Below are 16,390 nucleotides of genomic sequence, written 5' to 3'. Positions count from 1 at the left end.
CTTTCATATCAGCCTTAAAAAGCTTTGCTATTCTTCGAGGCCCAGATCTTCCTACTCAAAGTAAAATTACTTTTATTTTTGAATAATCTTTTATTACTGATGCATAACCACACCAGGGAATGAGCAGGCAAACAATCAGCATTACTGGAAGGGGTTTGCAATTCTTTTGTACAGAGCTAATATAGAATTTTAGTCCTCCTTAAAGAAAAACCTCTATAGTTTCTGACTAGATTTCAACCTAATTTTCACTAGTGATCACACAAGCATTTTTGTTAAAAGGATCTAGTAAAGATCTAGAAACATTATCAAACATCAAACAAAAAAAAACCATTGTGACTACAAAAGAGTACATGTTAAATCATAAATGGGGCCGTTAGGTGGCACAGTGGATAGAGTACTGGGCCTACGGTCAGGAAGACTCCTTTTCCCAAGTTCAAATCTGGCCTCAGATGCTTACTAGCTATGTGTCCCTGGGCAAGTCACTTAGTCCTGTTTGCTTTAGTTTCATCTGTAAAATGACCTGGAGAAGGATATGGCAAAGCACTCCAGTATCTTTGCCAAGAAAACACCAAATGGGGACATAAAGAGTTGGACATAACAGAAAAACAACTACAAAATGCTTCTTACTCTTAAATAATTAAAGAGTTGAGTGTAACTATGAGATCTTTGGTTCTCTCAAATCACTATCCTTACCATAAGCCATAAATGGAGAAATAACCCAAAGCCAGCTGCCAGTTGTGAACACTGTCCAGTATGTTGTAATGTTTGGGTGCCGGAAAAAGTGAGAGAGTATCACTTCTTTCTAGGAGATTAAATAAGAAAAACAACAAAAAAGATACAAAAAATTTAAAATTTGGAAAGTTTAATATTAATGACTCTGTTAGAGAAATGATCCTATTCCGATAGTGGAATACTATTAAAATTTAATGATACTCAATATAATTTTGCTAACAAGTAAGAAAGACTCCACTTTTTGTGTTTATTTTTCTCTCGTACACAATTTGTACTTTTACTTAGTGTGAGTACAAGAACTAAGGAAAACCTGGATTCCAATTCTTCCTCTGACACACACTGGTTAGGTGAACTTGGGCAAATTAATCAACCACTTGATGACCAGACTATAAATTGGAAAACTCAAGGAATTGGGACTTTCCTCAGTGGGAGTTCTCAAAACTAAAAATCATTGGTCAGAACACTTCCGCCCTATCAAAAAAAACCGTTACTTGTAATTATCTCTTTAGACAGATCTTATGATAAGTGTATCAGCCTTGAAAATAATGTTTTACCTGCAAAACCTCCAAATGTTCTTCAGAGCAATTTTCCAGGTCTGTAATTTTTATAGTCACTAATGTTCCACTGGGAGTATGCCGTGCGAGGTAGACCGAAGTTAAATTGTCAAATCCTTTTCCTGTAATCATATATAATAACTGATGTTTTTAATTCATTTAATGAAAAAATTATAAGGTATTTTCTAAAGCCCACTTCCTTTTCCTAATCAAATGACCTCATCTAAAATTGCTAAGGTCTACTTCCCCTGCTTCACCTGACAACTAAAAAAATTTTTTTGCTTCAGATTATATTGTCAAACTCAAATGACAAATGAGAAATTTTTGTGGACTAATTCCTTAATGATGTATCAAAATAATACTGGAGTTCTGAGAAAAATGAAGAAAAAGTATCTTTCTTCATTATGGAGGTCAGATAATATAGATATAAAATATTATATCTACTTTGAGATCAGGTCACTGCATTGGTTGGTTTTGCTTAACTTTTTTCTTTTAAACATTATTAAAAGACAGGCTTAGGGGCAGCTAGTTGGTTCAAGGGATAGAGAGCCAGACCTAGAGACAGACGGTTGTGGGTTCAAATATGGCCTCAGACACTTCTAGCTGTTTGACCTGTGCAAGTCCTTTTTGCCTAGACTTTACTACTCTTCTGCCTTGGAATCAATACTTAGTGTCAATTATAAGACAGAAAGTAAGAGTTTAAAAAAGTTAAAAAAGAAAAAGAGAAGGCTTGCTGGGTTTGGAAAAAAGGAAGAGTATATTTGGAAAAGATTGTGATACAAAAATAAAACATGCTGCAGTTTCTGCCATAAAAAAGTTGTTTCTTAGGTGACTTTTTCCAAAAGTAGAAAATGTATTTTCCTTGGTTTTGGGGAAGGATTAACCTGCTATGGGGAAATCTCAGTGACTGCAGAATGACAACTGCTTTATAATTTATGATATGAGAGCTGCCCAAAATGCTGAGAAGTTAAAGTGACTTGATCATTTGTCAGTCAGCCAGCATGTAACTTGACTAGGTCTTCCTGGCTTTGGGACTAGCTCTTTATTTACTGTGCCACAGTTGCATTTAAAAACCTTCAAAACATGGCTCCTCTTTTTTCAAACATATCTTATACTATTTCCTTTCATATAATGCTTGCTCTAGCCAAGCCATTATTATTTTTTAAGTCATATTGTGCTATTCATTACAACTCCTCTCTATAGCTCTATCTGTAGAAATTATAGCAATTACTTAAAGTTTAGCTTAAAATGCTACATTTTCCATGAAGTCTTCCATGATATCTTCTGCCTTTGACCTCTGCTAGCACTTTTCACTTCTCAAATTTACCTGGATGCTTTACTATGTATATTTGTTAATTAACACATCCCCATTAGACTGTTGAATTTCTGAAGACTGAAATGGTGGCATTTTCATCTTTGTATCTCCCTAGGCATCAAGTGTAATGAATAATGTCTAGCAGGCACTCGATACATTTTGCTTAACAACTGAATAGATAAATTCACTGGGCTTGAAAATTATTACCTATTTCTATTTGGAGTTCATAGTGAGAAACATTGGAAGAGCATAATGGTATTTCTCTGCCTCCAGAAGAGGAAGGTATCCAAGAGAAGGTTGGCTCATCTACCTAAACAAAAAAGATTTTTTAAAAATGACAAATTGATTTGGCTCTTTATTTATGTCATTGAGATGTATTAAAATACACATTTGATTATATAAAGCATAAAGAATTTGGCTTCAACATAAAACCCCTCTAAGGGTATTCTGAAAGAGAGGGGAGCTACCAGCTAACTATAAATCAATAACTATCAACAAAGGTTAGGAAGTCAATACATTAGAGAGGAATAATTCTCTTTAATTTACAAAAAAGTGTTTACAGAGGAAACCAAAGATTGTCTGTTGACATTGGATACTCCAGACTTCAAAAGAATTGCCACACCAGGCCCAGAGTTGGGAAGTTCTAGGTTCAAATCTGGCCTCAGACACTTAACTCCCCATTGCCCAACCCTTACCGCTTTTTTGCCTTAGAACCACTGCATAGTACTTATTCTAAGACAGAAAGTAAGGGTTTAAAAAAAAAAGGAAAAAAGAAAAGAACTGCTACCTGTAGGCTACATGGTATGTTTGTGTTCCTTCTTGAATGCTTGGGGCAGGCCCATCCATATTGAACTTATTAGAAAGGATAAAGGGTTTTTAGACAGAAAGAATAAATCAGGAAGTCACAATTGACTGTGTAAGGAAGTAGTGAGAATTAAAAGTCAAGAGGCAGGACCATGGCAGATAATGACTTTGTAGAGAAAGAAACTGTATTCTTGGGCTATACAACACACATGAGCAGGCATTTTCCATGAAGAATGACCAGACACTTTCTGAGGAAGCAGATCTATGCAAAGCCTCACTAAGGAAAAATGTGTTGGAAGTTGTTTGTATATAAAAGGACAGGAGAAAAAGACAGATGGTCAAGGTTGGTTGGTTGGTGGCTCCCTATTGAGAGGGAGAGGATGAAATGAATAACGAGGGAAGATGGAATCTTCCTTGAATTTGTATCCAGTATGTGTCAAGGTATCAGTCAAGGCTAAACAAGCCCTTCATACCCACCCACATCTATGAATTCATATCAGAATGAACAACTGGAAGGAAAATCATGAAGATTTTAAAGTCAAGAGTAGGAAACAGACAAACTTGGGAAAACGGATTTTTTCTAATCTTCCCAAAGGTCAGAATTCAATTATTCAGCATTTATTCTGTCAGTCTTCTCCAGAAATAATGAAGATATAAGAGAACTTAAGTTCAATGCAAAGGAGGTGTTCAGGCAGTGTTATAAGATGTTTCAAGGAGAGTGAGAGCACTTTTCCCTGGCAGAAGGGGAGGGTCAGAGAATGCTTCATGGAAGAGGAGGGGGGAAAGGAAGTGTTATCTAGCTGAGGCCTTCAAGGAGAGAAAAGGCCTCAGCAGACTGGAATGGGAGAGGGCAGGATGGAGAGTAATCCAGTTTGGCTAAAATGTAGACTACCTGAGGGGTAACAGTATGAGATAAGATTCAACAGGTAGGTTGGAGCCTGGTTTTGGGGAGTGAGTTAGGATGCCAGAGCCAGGAGTTGATGTTTAATGGGCAATGAAGGCTTCTGAATAAAGGAGTAGCATGATCAGGGCACTACCTTAAGAATAACTACATCATTCTTATGCTCAGGGTGAACTGGAAAGAGGATAGACCGAAGGAAGAAAAACTAATTGAAAGGATATTATAATAGTTTAGGTGAAAAAAAAGATGAGGGCCTAAACTAGGAGAGTTGTAGTAGAGAGGATAAGATGGACTAAGAGACATTGCAATGGCATGACTTAGTAACTAACTGGATTGGGGATTGAGAGAACTGAATAAGAGAGTAGTGTCAAAGATGACAGATTATAAAACTGGGCCATTGGAAAGATGCTATCAATAAAAATAGAGAAATTAAAGAAATGGGCAGGTTGAGGGGATAAGATAATGAGTTCAATATTGCAGAAATTCAACCTGATATTAGTAGACTGTCAAGGGGGAGCTGTCAAAGAGGCAATTGAAAATATGGGCCCAGACCTCTGAGGAGAGAGGGAGGGAGAGATTTTGGAGTACTGAGTAAAGAGACATTAACCAAAGCTATCAGAATGGAAGAGATCACTAAGGGAGGAGGTATAACAAATGTGAAGAGAGGCAAGGAGTGCAGTTTGGTAGATCTCATAAAAAGTTAATGGAGGATAAGGAGAAGTCAGAGGGGTAGAAAAAGAACCAGGAGAATACACTATCATGGAATCCAAGGAAGGGAAAGGTAGCAAGTAAGAGAGGTGATTAAATATCACAGAGAGATCAAGAAAGATGAGCAAAGAAAAAAGAAAGATTTTGAGAAGGTAACAGGGACTTGCTTCTGAATATTTTTTCAAAAGATAATGGAATAAGGGGCAGATAGGTGGCTCAGGGGATAGAGAGCCAGGCCTGGAGAGAGGAAGTCCCTGACTCAATGCTATGTGCACGAACATGCTGCTACTTGACCATGAAGTGTGTCTCATCTTTAAAACATGCTGTAATTTCATTAATCTGGGCTGTTTAAAGTAAATAACTGAGATGTTTTTTGGGGGAAAAAAAAAGTTATGTGAACCTGGGCGAGTCACCAGTTGCCTAACCCTTACGCTCTTCTGCCTTGGAACTGATACTTAGTACTAATTCTAAGATAGAAGGTAAGGGTTTTTATTTAAAAAAAAAAAAAAGATAATAGAGTAAAAACAATTCACATCTATGTAGTACTTTAAAGCTTAACAAGTAATTTTCTTACAACAATCTTATGAGGTAGGTAGAAAGCCCAGGAAAGTGAAGAGATAGCCACACTGGTATGTTGAAGACCTGAACATAATTTTTCTTGGACGATGTCTCAGAATAAAAAAGACGAGACCCTAACAAAAACATAAGTACATCTTATGAAGGAATGAAAAATGTGTCAGTAGATTTTATTACCTGTTCAAGAGAGTTTAAATGTTACATATTGAGGGGTGAGAATGGGGAAGAAAATATGTGATGAGTCAGGTGAAGGGAAAAAAAATACCCAGTTAAAACTCCTAGAAACTGGGCATTAAATGTTAAAATGAATAGAGGCCAAGAGGTGTGATAGAAAGAAGCAGCAAATTAGGAAGAATCCAAAAATCCTCATGTGGAAAAACAAAGAAATGGATTGGGAACAAACCTGTCATCTCAAATACATATCACTGCATAGTAACAAAGAAATTTCATATTTTAGCACAAGAAATTAGATACAGTCTTGCAGGTGTAGCTGAGACTTGAAATGGGAGGATGCATCATGGTAATATGACAATAGATATGGCAATGTTGAGAAGAAAATAAAAAGGAAATAGTAGCACTCACTGGTGTTATGAAAGAACATGTATTTATACACAAATCTGAAATTTGGGGAAGATAGAATGTTAGGTAATAAAGCAGTGTTTCTTAATTCCTTCCTCAAAAGCATCACTAGATATAACCTCACCCCTGCCAAGAACAAAAGTATAAGAGAAATGAACAAGCAACAAAAAATGCCTGGTACACTTTAAAAAATTATGAATTAAAAGAGACAAAAACACAAGAAGAAAAACATATTTAAACACTACCAACAGAAGCACTAGATGGGAGAGGGGGGTAGAGACAGCTTTTTTGTCAAAATAAACAAACTGAAAAATTGAAGGAAGAAATTAAATTAGTAAAAAAATTCACAGAATAAAGAAGGAATTGATATAAATAAGAAATATTGGGACAGAATGATGGCTAAATTCAAGTTTAGAAATATTTGTGGAATACAAAACAATACTCAATGGAACAAAATATTTCATAGGACAAAGTGGTGGTATCATCCTAAGATACTAAGCAAAAAGATATGCCCAGAATATTCCATATTCAGAGGAAAAAATTGGAATCTACACATATGAATAATGAGAAATCTGGACAACACAGCCTGGAGAGAAAGTTTAATAATTATCAAACTTCCTTAAAACAATTCTGGATAAAAATCTGACTACCATGCTTCAGGAAACTAAGAAAATTTCTTAAAAATATGAGAAAGGGACAAATTATAAATTGATAATAGTCACAGTTTACCCCAACAGAAATGAGTCTGAAATTCAACTCAAAAAGGGATATTATTACCAAAACTAAAATTAAAAGATAATTTGAATAATTAAAGGTATGAATTACATGGATCTTTTTACGAAAAATGAGGAAATGGTACAAGCTAGAATGTGATACACTGAAAACTGAGACAAAGGACTTTGTGTTCAGAAAATGTATTTTATAGTGTTTTTTTTTCTTTAGCACGGCACTTTTAGGAGGGGAGTGAATTTTTATTGATATCTTGCCTTTATATCATTTACATTTCCCAATATATTCTTTTCCTTTCTCCCGCTAAGCAATGCTTTCAAAGAAAAAATGTAGCCACTTAATTCATATAATTTCGAATAGTTGTTGAAGGCAGAGCCAACCAGGAAACAGCTTAAGATACACAGAAACATTAAGAGGACAGAGGTAGGAGGCAGTAGGGTGCCTCAGTGGATCAAGAGATAGGTCTAAAGAGAGGAGATCCTGGATTCAAATTTGGTCTCAGACACTTCCTAGCTGTGTGACTGAGCATGTCATTTAACCCACTGCTTAGCCCCTTACTGCTCTTCTGCCTTGAAACCAATACATGGTATTGATTCTAAGATGGAGAGTAAGGGTTTAAAGGAGGGAAAAAAAAAAAAACAAGAGCTAGAGATGTGTCATGAAACCAAGTACAATGGGTTCTAGACTGTATCTATAATTAAGTGTCTTCTTATTGAAGTTATCAAAGGATGATAACAGGCAGACTTCATTTCCTTATCGGTAAAGTGAAGATTATGATAAATGCATGTAATGCCCACAACAGAAAGAATAATAGCAACAACAACAACAAAAGGATTCACTTCAAAGGGCAGCTGGGGTACCATAGTTCATAGAACTGTAGGCTTGGAGTCAGGAAGATCAGAGGTCAAATCTGGCCTTAAACACATCCCAGCTATATGACTCTGGGCAAGTCACTTAACCTCTGTTTGCCTACAATTTCCATATCTGTAAAATGGGGATAATCATTGCGCAGGGTTGTTGTGAAACTCAAAAGAGACAATAATTGTAAAATGCTTACACATTTTACAATGCCTGTACATAAGTTAGTGTTATATAAATGTTAGCCATTATCATCATAAGAAGTATCAAATGAGATAATACATGTGAAGTGCTTCTTAAACTTTAAAGGCCTACAGAAATGTTAGCTAACATGTTGCATACAGGAAACACACTTAATGTATAAAGACGTAGATTTAAGGTAAGAGAATGAACTAAAACTTACTGTATTTCAACTGGCTTCAGAAAGTCTGGTGTTATGTTGCTGTTTTCATACAAAACTGAACTCAAATTAGAAAGCATTAAGAGAAATGTCAAAATTGAAGATACCACCTATGGGAGAATGTTAAACACTTATATGTCCCTAATATGTTATAGAGAGCAAAAATAAACAGTTTAATCTGTAAATCCTATCAGATCCAGCTATAGCTGATGATTATAACTAATTGATGACTCCTTTCATTATTAAAAAGTTTTCCTGTGAAATAAATCATTTTAATTTAAAGAAAAGAGGGAAATGTGGGAAGCCAATAAGAGAATAGATAAAAATCTGAGACTCCTCTTTTGACCCCTTTTGTGATCCTTGTGATTTCTTGTTGAAAAGTATTGTGGCCTTATTGAAGAGCTTTAGGTTCCTAGAGGGCCAGCGTTTAAAAGGTTAACACTCACTACCACACCAATGCAACTATCAACAATCTGGAAATAGGTCTTGATCAATGACACATGTTAAAACCAGTGGAAATGGGCATCAGCCATGGGAGGGGGAAAGGGGAGTCCGGGGGGGGGGGGGAGGTGAAGGGGAAAGTAAGAGCATGAATTATATAACCATGTTAACTTTTCAAAAAAATAAATATTAATAAATGTTTTAAAAAAAGAAACAATAAAGCAAAATCAAAAGAAGAAAAAAAAAAAGGTTAACACTCTCCCACTTTGGCCAGGAATGCAGCTGCCTGGTATAGCCAAGGCCAAAACCTTAGCAGGAGCAATTCAACCCTGAGAAAAATATTCCCCGACTTGGCTTTCTGATAAGAACCCAGTCAAAATTCAGCCTGTCCTTGGTCTGTTCTGAAGCTAATGAGACCTTTTGTGTTTTGATATGACATAATTTATAACTTCTGCACATCTGCAAAGTTTCAGGGGGGGTTCTTTTGTGTGAAATGAGTCTTGAAATATATATAATAAACTCCATGCTCCTGGAGACAGAGCTGGAAGCATGAGCTAAAAGATCTTCAGTGTCCATTACTGCCTTATCAACTAAACTGTCCTTATCAGATTATCAGAGATGATAAAGAGATCTTGAGAATATGTTGTTTAGTTATTGTGCCTGACTCTTAATGACCCCATTTTGGGGTTTTCTTGGCTAAGATCCTGGAATGGTTCACCTCATTTTACAGATGAGGAAACTGAGGCAAATAAGATTAAGTGTCTTGGCTGGGGTCACAGAGTTAGTGTCTGAGGCCATATTGGAACTCAGGAAGATGACTCTTCCAGACTCCAGGCCTAGCTCTGTATCCCTTGTGGCACCTAGCTGCCCCATGTAGCTAAAAGCATAGTACCTAAACTTATAAATGAAGTGTGGCAAAGGGTATTTTGTAGAAAATCAATAGCTATGGGAAATTTCAACACTCCAAAAAAGAAATATGATAAACTGAACAGAAAAGTTCATGAGGATGTTACAAATTGAATAAAATTTTGTTGCTTTAATTCATATAGCTGTAATTAAAAAAATAAAACCAAACATCTCAATTATCCTTTCCCCAAAACCTTATCCTCTTCCAAAATTCCTTATTTCTATCGAATCCTCTTTCCTGTCTCCTAGGTTTATAATCTGGTATTATCCCAAACTCATCTGTTTCTATGGCCACAACATCTCTCACTAGCCCTTCTCTCTATACTTCAGGCCCTCATCATTGCCCATCTAGATTCTCCCCTCTTACCGCCTGGCAGAAAAATAAATAAGTGGCATGAACCTATAAGAGAGGTCACAGAAAGGCTAAAACACAGGAAAGGTGAAGGTTGCAAGAATGTTTGCTTTAGGTTTGCTGTCTTAAGACAGCAAGGTTTGGGATAGCTTGGTGGCTCAGTGGATAGAAAGAGCCAGGCTTAGAGATAGGAAGTCCTGGGTTCAAATCTGGCCTCAGACACTTCCTAGCAGTGTGACCCTGGGCAAGTCACTTAACCCCCAATGCCTAGCCCTTACTGCTCTTCTGCCTTGGAATTGATACTTAATATTAATTCTAAGACAGAAGGTAAAAGTTAAAAAAACACAAAGTCAGCAAGGATTGTTAGATAGAAAGAAGATTAGACTCAGATATAGGAGACCTGGGTGCTAGGCCTTATTTTTACAGTAACAGCTGTTGTGTGACTGGGTAAGTCACTTCACCTCTCTAGAGTTCCTCATCTGTCAAACAAAGGAATTAAAGACCGTCTCTAAAGTCCCTCCTAATTCTAACACTATGACAACATATCCTCAAATATTCAAAGGCATCTGTTTGGAAGTTCCCTCCAATGCAACTCACCCATTTCCTGTTCCTATCAAAAAATCCTTTGATAACACCTCTCAGTCCTTTTTGAGTTCCCTGTTGGTTATTAGATGCTGTTGCCTGCTCCCATCTGCCCCACAGAAGGCTTCTTGTCTCTTAATTTTTTGGAGGCTGCTATAATGCATGTCCACTGGTATCTTCCATTCTACCTCCTGGGAATGGCTCAGCAAGGGCAGGACAAGGATAAATTCACATAAACTGATACAAAGTAGAATAAGCAGAACTGGGAAAGCAATACACTAATAAAACGATGCAAACACAAAGAACTTTAGTAAATGATCAAAACTGATTGCTGCAAAATTGCAATGACCATGCCAGTTTCCAAGAGACAAGAGAAGTTACTTCCTAATGTTCTCATAGGTTTGGGCAGTTAGAGTTGTGGTACATTGCAAATAATGCCAGACATTTTTGATGTTGGTTAGTTTTGCTGAACTATATTTTCCTCATTTAAAAAATGTATGATGAAACAGCTGTAAGTAATCCTTTTATCTCCTATCCCTCTCATCACAGTGACTGTTCCAAACCTTCTTGTCTTTCCTCAAGCCTCCATGGCGACCCTCCGTCACCCTCTCAAAATAAGGACCTCACCTTATATTTCACTAAAAACATTTAGGTCATCCACTGACAGACCCTCCTTTTTTCCTTCCTCTTTCAGTCTCTCTCTGCCAGCCTTCCTCCATCTCTTCCTTCACTGCAAACTCTGAAGTGCTTTCTTTACACCATGGTCACCTTCTCTCAATGTTCTCCATTTCCACACCTACCACCCAGCCCCATCTTCTCCTGGACCTATGGTTAGTGTACAGATTAAATACCTTCTACCAATGTAGTTATACAACTTCTAATCCTAAAGATTTCCACAGGGGCACTGAGATATTGAATTAATTGCCCAGGGGGATAAAGCCCGTATATCTACAAGGAGGGTCTTGAACCCAGGTTTTCCTGGCTACAAGGCCAATTTTCTATTGACCACATCAAGCTACCTCTCTTGTTATTCAAGCCTGGCCAAAAGTACTACTCACAACCACCTGGTGATTTACAGTGAAAAAACCATGGAACTTAAAGTAAGACAACCTTGATTTGAATCTCGACTCTACCACTTGGCACTTGTATGATCTGGTGCAAGTCATTTAAACCTCTCTGGGTCTCATTTCCTCATTGGAAAAATGAAAGACTTCGACAGACGGCCTCTAAGGACCTTTCCAGCTCGACATCGATGATCTTGTGAAGTCAGGAGTCTTAGCATACAGCCTCTTATGAAATAAGCATCGAGTTCCCTCTCAGCCAGGCACAGTGTCCTTGGAAAACTCTACTACATTGATTGTCCTGAGCTCCAGGAACTCTGAGGGATTTCTGTGATGTGTATATAAGTCCCTTTTGGCCCAGGCTCTCTACTGCCTGTGTCTATGATTCTCTCCAGATAATTTATGATTCTGAAGCTGGAGACTGGGGTCCTGGGGACTAGCTTGAAGCCAACCTTAGTGCCAGCTCCTTAGCTTCATCACAAGTTGGCAGTGAAGAAGCATACACAGCAGATATCAACATGTGGAGTGAGCACTTGTCACCAGGTTTCTGAGAGATTAAAATACCCTCCAGGCCCTCTATTTCCTCCAGTGCCCCAAGTCAAGAGGTTGGATGGAAATGAATACTCTACATTGTTGAAAATTCTGCACCAGTGGATCTTCTTGGGGGTGGGGGAAACTGTCTCCCTTGATCAATCAATGGATCAGAACTTCTCAACTCTATCCTGTTAGAAATGCCAAAGCTCTCCCACCTAGTCCAATCCTCTTGTGCTATCTTTTCTTTTCTTTTTTTTTTAAACCCTTAACTTCGGTGTATTGTCTCATAGGTGGAAGAGTGGTAAGGGTGGGCAATGGGGGTCAAGTGACTTGCCCAAGGTCACACAGCTGGGAAGTGGCTGAGGCCGGGTTTGAACCTAGGACCTCCTGTCTCTAGGCCTGACTCTCACTCCACTGAGCTACCCAGCTGCCCCTATCTTTTCTTATAACTCTAAGGACCAAATGCAAAAAGCACTTAGAATATAAATTTTGGACATGGATCAAATAATGACATCAGTTGATGGGCTGTTCTTATTTTCTTGATTTTAGAAAGGCACCTGGAAACTTTCACAGTATCCTTATAGAAAAGAAATCTGGGCTGGATAAAAACACTATCAGGAGAATTCATTAATTGGATTGAATCTCTCTGGGACCACAGTTGAACTGACACAAGTGAGCCATATGGAAAGGACAATATAGAGCAGTGGTTCCCAAACTTTTTTGGCCTACCGCCCCCTTTCCAGAAAAAATATTACTTAGCGCCCCTGGAAATTAATTTTTTTTTAATTTTAATAGCAATTAACAGGAAAGATAAATGTACCTGTTGCCAACGCTGCAGCACCCACCAGGGGGCAGTGGTGCCCAGTTTGGGAATCACTGATATAGAGCTACCATCAGATAACAAAAAGCAATTTATATTTAAATTTCATCTCCTTCCCTACCCACTCCATCAAAATAGGCCATATGTTTAAAACTATATAGTGTTATTTCAAGGACCCAGTTAGAGATCTGCAAAAGAAGTGAGATTCTGCTACAATATTGAGCTTATAAAAGACATAAGACAACATGCCTTCTTCAGTCATGAATCAGGGAGTGACAGGGTTTTTCCAAGCATTCTATGCAGCTTCCTGCTCTACAAAAGCTCACATGAACAAGGCATACTGTATAAACTCCTGAAAGAGTCTAATGATATTGTATTTGTAAAGTAAAGAGGGTATGATGCCTGTATTCTCTCTAGCCTGGCTTTGCAGTTAGAAATGAGGAAGATGCGATAACAAGTGCATAATTTTCCACGCTTCACATTTAATAAGAGTATGGATGGTGTGCAGAGCAGATGGAATTTGCCATAGAAGATGCTGTATCTAGCTAATGGATATAATGAAAAGGGAAGGGAAGAGTCCAATTTGAATATAAATTATATTGTAAATTATCATAAAGTAATACAGATTAATAAGACTAATAAAAAAAAAAAGATGAGCAAGCCACAGAGAGAAAAAAACAACCTATATAAACAACCTGTTGGTAATCGCCCTATATAATTAAATTTATTATGGTAGTAAAGAAGATAGTTGTGTGACATTTTTCATTACCTTGATAAATCTGTAAATTAAAAATTAAGGAAAGAAAATATCATAGGTATGCTTTTAGATTCAAATATATGAATAATTTATTTTAATAATAACATAGTAGAAATAATTATTCTTACCAAGGATTGGTGGATGCTGGTTTCAGACTGTTTTTCAATTCTGATTGATTCAACTTGTGTTCGTGAAGTACAGAAACAATCCTTAAAAAATTAGAATTACATGAATAAATGGTTGGGGTGGAGAGGTAGGGAAATAGCATGATTGCAAAAAACCTACAGGCTAGATGTGGAATAGGAACATGAGCATGCTCTGCCATGAATGCCTGGGGCAACTAAATATAAACCCGAAAATGAAGGTAGGAAGTGGAACGAGGTAAGTAAAAGAAACTGCCATTATTTTGAGTAGATTTTTAAGTCTTACTCTTTTCCCGACTACATGGTTCCATATTATATTTCACATCTCTTTCATCATCTACTCTACTCCATTCAGAGTGAATTGCGCTGGATGGCTAGATATTTTTCTACTTATTATTCTCAGGTAGTTTGTATTTTTTTTTTTTTAGTTTACTACCCTACCCATAACTATATAATCTCCTTTTTCATCTTGAATCATTTTGGCTTCTATGATCATAACAACTAGTATATATAAAGCGCTTTAAGGTTTATTCTTACAATAATCTTGAGGGTTTGGTGTTTATCATTATCCCCATTTTACATATGAGGAAACTGAGATAGAGTTTAAGTCACCTGCCAAGGGTGACCACACAAATTATTAAGCATCTGAGGTGAAAATTGAGTTCAGATCTTCCTAATTCCAGGTCCAGCACTCTGTCTCCTGGACCACCTCATTGTCTCTCAGGTATATACCCTCATCATTCTAATTTGAAGCAAATTTTAAATTATTTTAGTAGAAGCTCTGTAATTTACACCCTCCTGCAACTTATGACTTTCCCCCTCTGGGAATCATAAATTCTCATTTACTGCTTAAGATTTCACTTGAACTATGGAGAGGATCTCTTTGTTTTCTTTTTCCCAGAAGGATCTACTCGCTATCCTGTTTACTTCATTCCAGAATCAATTTTCTTCTCTCTTGCAGCATGATATATCTTATAAGAATACCTTATTCACTTAAATAGTCATAGATTATGAATATGTGGCTTTTGAGTTATGCTAAGCTGAAGATGGAAGAGTCTGATGGTGGTATTGACAATCATAGTCATAAAATGTTTAAGGACACTGTTTTCAAACATTTTGATAGCAATTATTTAAAACTACTAAAATTAATATCATTAAGGGAGCTAAGCACATCTATCTGATATGGCAGTGGTTGGTTAAGGAACTATGAAAGGCACAAAACAAAATCCAAAGTAAATGAAAGCTTACCAGAAGAGACATTGAATCACTTTAGTTCACAGAAAATAACATAAATCCATCTAATTTATAGTTAAGGATTTCAGTTTTATCTTCATTTCCTTTCACAGGAAACAGAACTCTCCTGTTAACAAAACAAAGAAATTATGTTTACATTTACATCTTTCTACTTTAGGTAGAAACACAACTTTTTGGGGCCTGTTTCCTTGTCTGTAAAAGGTGTTAGTTTAGGAGACTTATGGGATACTCCTCCCACTTCCAGTTATAAATCCTCTGATACTACAAGTATCCAGAAATAATTTATGATATTTATCTTTAACTGTTTGTAAAGGAAATCTATTTTATCTATAGCAAAAGATAACTGATTTGTGATGTTGGCTAGCAGCTCATTAAATTATGGTAGGATATTGCAATCAAATATCAAGGGTAGGGGGCAGCTGGGTAACTCAGTAGATTGAGAGTCAGGCCTAGAGACGGGAGGTCCTGGGTTCAAATCTGGCCTCAGACACTTCCCAGCTGTGTGACCCTGGGCAAGTCACTTAACCCCCATCACCTAGCCCTTACCACTCTTCTGCCTTGGAGTCAATACTGAAGGTAAGGGTTTAAAAAAAAATTAAGGGTAGTTAAGATTAGTGTAGGTTCCTCATGGGTTATGTTTTCATATCAAACTGTGATCATGTCATATGTGGAAATACAACTACAAGGATATTTTTTCTAGTCTTTGGGGAAAATGTATTTGTGGGTTTGTTTGTTTTTCTTTTCCAGAATCAAGAAAACCTGGGTTCGAATCCTACCTCAAATACTTACCGGTTGTGTGACCCTAGGCAAATCACTGGGCCTCTCTTGGCTTCAGTTTCTAATCTGTAAAATGAGAGGGTTAGGATTTGATGTTCTTTAAAGGTTCTTTCTCACTCTAAATCTATTATATTATGATCCTATGTAAAAGAAATTCATGAATACAATTGTTATTTTATTTCCTAGCAGTCAGGAAAGGTTCTCATTAATCGAAATTCTTATCTTTTTTTTTTTTTTTTGGCATTTTCTGACATGACAGATACAGAAGAAAACTATATATTGATTCGTTTGCAACTCTTAATCATCTTTGATCTAACATAAATGGTAAAATTGATAAAAATTCCTAAAACAAAAAAATTGCAAAACTTCCACATCAATGATGTAAATGATAAAATACTTGTCCTCTGATCCAAAGAGAACCAAAAGAAAAGCAATACTTTTAGATTCAGATTTCAAAAAATGAAGTAGAAACATTCTACCTTTGCCACCATAAACATTTTCATCCACTTACCAATGTCATCTCCAATATCTAGATAATTTCTTAGTTATTATTAAAACCCTTACCTTCTATCTTAGAATACTAAATATTGGTTCCAAAGCAGGGCTT

At 36.8% G+C, this 16,390-nt stretch overlaps 1 protein-coding gene across 1 annotated transcript in view; it reads right to left on the bottom strand.

The window, feature by feature from the left end:
• STRADB (STE20 related adaptor beta) overlaps nt 1–15,061 on the bottom strand; it is a 33,433-nt gene extending 18,372 nt beyond the window's left edge. Inside the window, exons 1-5 of the mRNA XM_044667458.1 lie at nt 15,001–15,061; nt 13,738–13,818; nt 2,809–2,911; nt 1,287–1,408; nt 694–802 (exon numbers count right to left, since the gene is read on the bottom strand). Of these exons, the coding sequence (XP_044523393.1) occupies nt 694–802; nt 1,287–1,408; nt 2,809–2,911; nt 13,738–13,818; nt 15,001–15,012 (427 nt within the window). The 5' untranslated portion in view covers nt 15,013–15,061. The remainder of the gene's footprint in view (nt 1–693; nt 803–1,286; nt 1,409–2,808; nt 2,912–13,737; nt 13,819–15,000) is intronic.
• Between the last annotated feature and the right edge of the window lie 1,329 nt (nt 15,062–16,390).

Source organism: Gracilinanus agilis, chromosome 3 (genome assembly GCF_016433145.1).
Source record: "Gracilinanus agilis isolate LMUSP501 chromosome 3, AgileGrace, whole genome shotgun sequence".
Taxonomy (NCBI): Eukaryota; Metazoa; Chordata; class Mammalia; order Didelphimorphia; family Didelphidae; genus Gracilinanus; species Gracilinanus agilis.
This window is presented reverse-complemented; position numbering and strand designations above follow the sequence as displayed.